General features: G+C 55.3%; 1 protein-coding gene across 1 annotated transcript; it reads left to right on the plus strand.

The window, feature by feature from the left end:
- Window positions 1–5200, plus strand: HHEX (hematopoietically expressed homeobox). The gene is made up of 4 exons (XM_063163487.1): window positions 1–379; window positions 1972–2150; window positions 2368–2418; window positions 3996–5200. Exons 1-4 carry the CDS (start codon window positions 1–3, stop codon window positions 4227–4229), a joined length of 843 nt encoding a protein of 280 aa, XP_063019557.1. The 3' UTR covers window positions 4230–5200.
- Window positions 5201–8275: the final 3075 nt, after the last annotated feature.

Here is an 8275-nt window from a genome sequence, read left to right on the forward strand (position 1 = left end):
ATGCAGTACCAGCCTCCGGGCGCGGCGCCGGCGGCCCTGGGCGTCGGCGTCCCGCTGTACGCGCCCACGCCGCTGCTCCAGCCCGCGCACCCCACGCCCTTCTACATCGAGGACATCCTGGGCCGCGGCCCCGCCGCCGCCCCGGCCCCCCACTCCCTGCCCGCCCCGCCGCCGCCGACGCTGCCGTCGCCCAACTCCTCCTTCACCAGCCTGGTGTCCCCGTACCGGACCCCCATCTACGAGCCGACCCCCGTCCACCCGGCCTTCTCCCACCACCTCGCCGCCACCTATGGCACGGGCGCCTACGCCGGGCCGCTCTACTCCTTTCCCCGCGCCGTCGGCGACTACGCGCACGCCCTGATCCGGCAGGACCCCCTGGGTAAGCCATGTGCCCCCCTCCGCCCTCCCCGGCTCCGGCGCAGACCTCGTCCCGTCCCCATCCCGCCGTCGGGGCAGGGGTAAATGGGAAGTGCCCAAAAGCGGTCCCCTTTCCCGCCCGCCCCGCCGCTTCTCTGTGTGCCCCCGGCTCCCTCCGGCCCCCGTCTGATTTACAGTAAATTAAGGACGTGCCGTGCTCCGGGTCTGTCAGCGAAACCACAGTGCGCGGCCGCCGTGACTCAGATTTGTTTTCCTTCAAACCAAGTGACTCTGAGAGTGTCCTTAGTACTGTCGCGTGTGGTTTTGGTGGGGAGTTTTAATTGTGCTTGGAGATCGCATGGCAGATCTCAGTCTTTCCTGCGGATGACTTGAAAAACACTCGGGAGGCCGGCTCCGCTCGGTGAGGCCCCCGAGGTTCCTCTGCGGGTCGGCTCGGGCCGGGCCGGGCCGGGTCGGGGGTCCCGGTGGTTACTTCGCGCCTTTGGCCGGGAAGCGACCCCTCTGCGGGGGCTGAGCCCCGTGCCCGGGCTGCAGCACTTGTTCTTAGTGATTGCAAAACTGGACCTGACTCACCACATTTGTGCAGTGAAAGAGGCTGACCCTTTCCGTTCATACAGGAAACCTTGAGCTCTCGATAGGAGTAAATCTGGTTTCAGAAGCTGTTAAGTGTTTTCCTGGCCGCCTGAAGCAGGCTCTTCCCCGGGAGTCGTGCACATTGCTGATTACTTTATCGACATCCTCAATACAGACAAATTCAGGAAACACTCGACTTCTGATAGCCGGGATCCGTTTTTCTGATATTGTTCATTTCCTCTGTGTGGGATGTGACTTTATGACAGCTAAAATAACCAGTTGCTTCCTATTTTTTGAGTCTGTTTTGCACAAGAATTACTAAAGCCTGACGCAAGCAAAATCTCGAAAAACAATGCAGCAAATTGCAAAGGGTGCAGGCAGAAAGACAAACAGCGTGACTCAGTTGCGCTGGCCGGAGCCTCCTGCCCCGGGACGCGGCTGCGGCTCCGCAGCGGGGCCGGTTCCCCGGCGTGTCGCTGCCTGCCCCGCCTCGCCCCTCACCCGGCCCCGGATGAGCCTGGCGGGCACCCCGCGGTTTCTGGCGGGCAAAGCCCCAGCCGAGGGTGGGGGACATGCGGGCTCTCCTTCCTAGAAACCCAGTGCCCTCCTGTCGGCGCATCACCCCTGCCCAGCCCCGCGATGTCCCCGCTCTCCACAGGGACCCGGGAGACGGTTTCTTTAGGACATCGCAGTGAAAGAGCAGAAGGAAGCAAAGGTCTTTTTTTTTTTTTTTTTTTTTTTGGTCTCTTTCTTTGCGAGATAGACCAACAGGAAACACATTGACGGAAATGTTGCCAAAGCCCGTAAAGTGACTTTAACTGGTCTCTCCGTTTGGCGGAGGGGAAAAAATCAGAGAGGGGAAAGATCAGAGTAGGAACTGAGAGAAATAAAATCAGGCGAAGGAAATTAGCGAGCCTAGACCCGGCGCGCTCCCAGGCCTGGCCGGGGCTGGGCAGGGGCTCCCCAGTCCCGCGTGTCCGTGGCCGGCGGTGACCCTCGGCTCTCTGCCTCTCTTTGCAGGGAAGCCGCTGCTCTGGAGCCCCTTCATCCAGCGGCCGCTGCACAAGAGGAAGGGGGGGCAGGTCCGCTTCTCCAACGACCAGACCATCGAGCTGGAGAAGAAGTTCGAGACGCAGAAATACCTCTCCCCGCCGGAGAGGAAGCGTCTGGCCAAGATGCTGCAGCTCAGCGAGAGGCAGGTGAGGCCATGCCCGCGCCCCGGGGAACCGCGCCCCTTCCCCTTCGCTCCAGGCCCCGCCGTGCAGCTGCTGTCGCTGCATCGGGACCCGGCCGGCTCAGGGTCGGCGGGAAGGGGTTTTTGACAGGTTCTTGCTTTTTGCTTGTGGCTTGGGAAAGGCTCTGGGCGCTAACTGGCTCCAAGACTACCCTGCACCTTTTCTCGTTGTCGTTGCTCAGGTCAAAACCTGGTTTCAGAATCGCAGAGCCAAATGGAGGCGTCTAAAGCAGGTACGGAGATGTTTCTGTTTCTATAGAAATAAGTATTTTAATTGTCTTATCTTATGCCGTGCTCGCCTATTCCAGGTTGTATGCAGAAGTCATCTGAAAGGCTGTTTAACCTCTTCACCTTGATTAAAAAGACAAATAGTCATGCTGGAATCCATGAGGGCTCGTTCAGGCAGCACTAACGTTAAAAGCTTCTAATGCAGTTCCTATATCAATTATGCCCGTCTTTCACACACCACCTATTAAAACTCCACGGTAATTGTTTTGTAAACCCATATGTTGTTTAGCCAATTAACGTGGAGAAGATAAGTAATTGTCAGTAAATTACCTAGGCAGTTTTTTGGGAGAATATTAACTGGTGTTTTAAAATGCCCTCTTTTGATAAACACAAGTTGATGTATTTTGCTAACAAAGGAGAAAGCAGGTACAAACACCTTGTTTGGTTTGACGAGCCACATGGAAAATTGAGTAGTTTTTACCTTCCTTTCACAAGCAGTTACAATGCATGAGCCTAAGAAGTTAAAGCAGTTTCTCCTCCCTTAGAAATCATACTCAAGCAGGTAATTATTTAGGGATTTTTATGGCACATAGGAACTCAGCAAAACTGAGGTCCCTTGGCTCAAATATTTTTGAAAAATTCCAACATCTTGACCTGAGTCTGGCTTCAGCTAATGTGACATGGATGCACACAGTTTACTGGCAGATTTGCCTTTAATGTAAAAGTAAAAAGAAAAGTAAACTAATCACGGTACGGTGCTCTAGATGAATCTGTTCTGTGACCTTCACTGAGTTTAACTCAATCTTCAGTTGATTTTTTTAATAAAGTTGTATTATTCTGGCAAGAGGCCGCCTAGGGCCCAGCCCATGCCGCAGTGTCCGGAGAGCTTGCTTGGGATCTCAGCCATTTTAAGTCATTTCCTCCTTTTCATTCAGTCACATCCATTTCTCCAAGCCCGCACAGTTATATCATGGGTACGTGTCCTTGCCTGCTTTTTCTTTCACATAGCATTTCGTGCCCCCTTAGGGGACTGGGCTCTCCAGACAGGAGCCAACATAGGGCTACTCTTGCCTTCACAAACAGGGGTTTGATTTGGTTTTAGTGGTGAGTGTTTTAATGTTGAGTTTTAGCTTAATTGGTAGTTTTTTTCCATTTGCTTTTGGACCACTGATGGATTCAACCTCCCTCCTCTTGCTGTCGTGTGTAATTAAAGAAAGATCAGGGCGGGAGGAAGCTGTGTGTCGGTGTTTGTAGACTCATAATAAACATTTGCTTTGCTAAAGACAAAAGTTCAGAGGTTCCTGGGCTCCAGCAGCTCCTGACTCTTTTGAAGTGGCTGCGATAACCATCGCCAGGGAGCCCTATTCACGGCAGCAGCCCCTGTGGCTGTGAGGGAGTGGGATCAGAGCCCTCGCCCGGCCCGGTCCCACTCAGGCAGGTTTATAGGCAGGAGGCCCAGGGAGGCGGCAGGACACCTGCCTTTTTCTGCAAGGTGGTTTTCCCACACAGCACAGCTGGAATTCCCTGGCCTCCTGTCTCTGTGGCCTCTAGTTCTGTGCCAAGCAGGATTCTTTCATTGCAGGAGAACCCCCAGGTCACCAAAAAAGAAGAAGTAGAAGGTGCTGACAGTCACAGTGAGCAAAGGCCAGAGAGCTGCCAGAGCCCCGAGCAGAAGGGTAAGGAGGTCTCTCTGGATGGCTCACAGTACACCCCCTCACCAGCCTCACACGAGGACCTGGAGTCAGATGTCTCTGAGGACTCTGATCAAGAAGTGGACATTGAAGGTGATAAAGGCTATTACACTGCTGCCCACTAACAGTCCCATGCAGAGAGCGGACCTAACTCGACTTGCACTTTACCAGGGGCTGGTTTGAAAGAATATTGTGCTACAGGAGAAAACTTTCACCGTTACATTGAAAGAAAAAAGCATCACCAAATAGACTAATTTTATAACAAGCAAAGAAAGAAAGATGTACTTTCTGCAAACAGTTCAGTTTTGCCATCTCTAATTTGGTTAAAGGACCATGGTTTGTATTTAATTGTTTGTAAGATGTGTTTGTACAATTATCAGTGTTCTAACTGGAGTATTGTTCTGCACCCTGTCCTTACTCATGGTGGTGGAGAGGGTCTGAATCAGCTGCTGTCGGTGATCAGGCAAAACTCTAACTAGTGTGGAAGTGAGTATGGATTGCAGGACTAAGCCCTTTATATGTGTAAACAAACGTACTTTAAATAGATTAATATAAACGCCCTTTGTAAGCAGAGAGGCATGTTCTGTGAAATAGGAAGGGATTTGACCATCCCGAGAAGTGCCTTATACTCACACCCTTTTGTGTGCTCTCTACGGAGACATCCTTCCTTTGTCAGGTAGAGTTGTCAGACAGATTCCTTTTTCTTCTTGTGTGAGATTAAATGTGCCTTCTCAGATTTCTGAGAATTTTGCCTCACAGTTTGGATGGTTCAATTTGCAGAAAAAAAATATTTTTCTCCTTCAAAATCTCTAGCACCGTTTTTTATGGATTTCATATTTGAGAAGAAAATGCAGGGAGTGATAGGGCCTTGCTGCAGGGCATAAGTGAAGCACACGGCCGTGGGAAGATAATGCCTATCGTACATGTATCTGCTTCTGTACATACTAGTTTTCTTAAAAAATCTTGTGGTTTTATACCTCACATTGTTCATATTTTGTACATATTTGTTCAGTGTTTAAAAAAAAAAAAAGGCAAAACCTGGTATTTAATTTTTGATGGACATATCTGTGAAATAAACCTAAGCTCTGCAACACTCGCCACTCTGGTCGTCCAGTTACTGGCAGGAGAAAACCCAAACTTCTCCTTTGCCAGGTGTGTTGTAAGCGCCTTTCCCTCAGTACTGTGCCAGCCATCAGCCACCCTCGGTTGCAGGAGTCTCGTGTGGGCTCTCTGCTGTATTTTTTTGCTGTGTTTCAGCCTCTCACCCAGCATTTTGGTTTTGCCCACGCGGGAACGGGCTCTGTGGCGGGAGGAGGAAAACCTGGCTGGCAAGCCCGGGCTGGAAGCGTGGGTGTTTACCCCCGAGTCGCCCTGACCTTGGGGGGCCGCAGAGGGGCGCGGGCTGGAGGAGGAGCGGGGCCGGCAGGGTTTGCTCGGGCCGGGCATCGACCCCAGCCGGGCAGACGCTGACCCACTTGAGTCAACAGTGGTTATTCATCGGCATTTCTCCGAAATGACTCGGGGAAGGAGCACGGATCCCGGACTGTGAGAATTGCTCCTGGTAGTGGGCATCCTGGGTGGGCACCCGCGTGGGTATTCAGCCCCTCCAGGTGCCACAGTGAGCACCCGGCGACGGGGATTTACACCCGGCCAAGTGTCACTAAAAGCCAATTTAGTGCCAAGAAATGCTTTTAGATAGCAACAAGTGACTGTTGTGACTGGCAAGGGAGGATGGCCCTTAGACCAGACAAGCTGTTGCTTCTAAGTGAGTTAATTCTTTCAGAAACATCAGCTGAGTTTTCTGAATAAGTGGCTTTAACTTCGGTTTATCCGAAAACCGCGCTCATGAACAGGGCCCGAAAAGACGAGACGATCGGGAAGTTCTGTGCCCCCTGCCCGAGCACACCGGGCACGGGCTCTGGCCCTGAGCTGCTCCGGTCGGGGCCACGGCCGGGCCGAGCGCTCCGCTCGCACGGCGGCCCCGGTGGCGCGGGCACCGGCCCCTGGTTTAACACCGCCCGTGACAAAGGGAGGGAGCTCCGGGGCGCTCCGGGCCGCGCCTGGGGCTCCTCTCCGCCTTAGCGCCGGGATGGAGCCCCGGCGCGGTGAGCCCCACGAGAGGAATGGCTGAGGGCGCAGACAGCTCGCAGCGGGGCTGCGCTGAGGAGGAGGAGATCCCTTCTCCATCCCTCGGCTTCCCCTCTCTCCGGTTGCCGTCCTGGGCCTCAACGCGGGTCCCGACCGGGACGGGGACAGCGCACCGTGAGTCCCGGGAGCTGCGGGGGAGGGTGGTGAGGTCGTGAGGGCCGGAGCAGAGCAGGGAGCGCTCGGGAGGGAAGATGCCGTCCGCCTCTGTTTTTCTTTATCTCTTTATCTGTCCCGACCGATATCAAGGTACACGAAACTGGCATCGCCTCTTCAACGCCACTTCGTGTTACGGCTGTGCTTTCGCGTGGGGATGGGAACACGCGTGGAACAGGGCGGCCGTCACGGGTGGGCAGCCGGCGGCGGCCCGTGGGCGTGGGCGCCGGGCGAGCCGCATTTCCACGGGGCTGATGCCGGCCCCGGACCAGCCGGGAGCCAGCCGGGCCCGGTGCGATGGGCGGGGCGGGGGCTCTGCCCGAGGAACTGGGCGGGGTCGCGTCCCGGGAGATGAAATGGGGTCCAGGGAAGCTGGGCTCGCAGACCCAGTCGCTTTCCCCGCCGTGGCGGGGATTTGGCGGCTCCCTGCAGGTGCGGAGCGCGGATGCGCCGTCTGCAGCCGCCTGGCCAGGGATGTGGATTTCCAGGGTGTCGCGACAAGTGACAAACAGCGCTGTAACCCGGGCTGGGCAGTCGATATGTCCTTGCTCACCCGCCCAGCCGGGGAGGGGGCTCAGGGAGGTAAAACACACCGGCGGGGCCGGCCGAGCTGCCGCTCAGAAGCAATCCCCCCGCCTCTGTCCCTAATTTCCCCAGCTCGTTTCCACGCGGGGGAGACCGACGTGGGGATGACCACGGTGTGGCGGACGAGTGTCCCTCCACGGGCAGTCTCTTCTCTTTGGCAGGAGAAAAACAGCCAAAGCACTTTACACCGTTCGGGAAAACCTTCGAGCCCCTTCCGTGCCAGCCCGCTCTGTCCTGTTTGTTTGCCCGTTGGCTATTCCATGCCGAACTGGCACGTATGACCTTTCCAGCACAACTCCCGTCTTGTTTTCGACTTTTTTATCAGCCGATTCAACTTGAAAATGGTTATCATTTAGCAGAAAAACAAACAGAAAAGCACATTTTTGTAAGCAAAACGTTAATGATTGGAAGAATTGCACCAATTTCAGCTTGACAGTGTGTGATTAATCCTCCGGGTCAGGTACTTATATTTTTAGTCATTAGGTTCGTCGGCCTTTGATATGCAGAACTGTTTCTAGCCTAATAGGCTATCGACCGGGCCGCTGTGTACTTTGACTCGGTGCGCAGGGCGGATCCCGGGCCCGCGGGAGCGCAGAGCGGGATGCGCGGGCAGCGCCGGCCGGGCGGGCTCGTCCCGTCCTGTCCCGCAGGTCCGTCCCGTCCCGTCCCGTCCCGTCCCGTCCCGTCCTGTCCTGTCCCGCAGGCCCGTCCCGTCCCGTCCCGTCCCGTCCCGTCCCGTCCCGTCCGTCCCGTCCCGTCCCGTCCCGTCCCGTCCCGTCCCTTCCCGTCCCGTCCCGTCCCGTCCCGTCCTGTCCTGTCCCGCAGGCCCGTCCCGTCCCGCGGGCCCGGCCCCGCACCTGGCCCACGGCCGGAGCCGCCCCGCGCCCGCAGTCCGGGACACGCGTGGGGCTGCGCGTTCGCGCCCGCCGCCGGCGCTGCCGCGGGGCGGGAGAGGAGGAAGGCGGATGCGCGATGTTTGTGAAGCAGGTCACTTTAATCCTTCGCGCTGAAATGTCCAGAGCCTCTTCTATCGCACAATAATAGGAAATAATAACTCAGGGCTGCTAATTGTTTGCTTTCGCTGAAAAGGACCTTCCTCTGGGCATATCGGATAAAAGGAGTTTTATCCATCCACTCAGTTTAGTGGATGACAAGAAATGGTATTAGGCCTGGAAGACATCTGCTATTATATGTCTCCTCAGAGGACCAAAAAAAGAATCAGACAATAAAATCTTTGGATGGATATTATTATCTTTTAGCTATGTATGTATGTATATATATATGT

The sequence above is a fragment of the Melospiza melodia genome, chromosome 9 (genome assembly GCF_035770615.1).
Source record: "Melospiza melodia melodia isolate bMelMel2 chromosome 9, bMelMel2.pri, whole genome shotgun sequence".
NCBI classification, from domain to species: Eukaryota; Metazoa; Chordata; class Aves; order Passeriformes; family Passerellidae; genus Melospiza; species Melospiza melodia.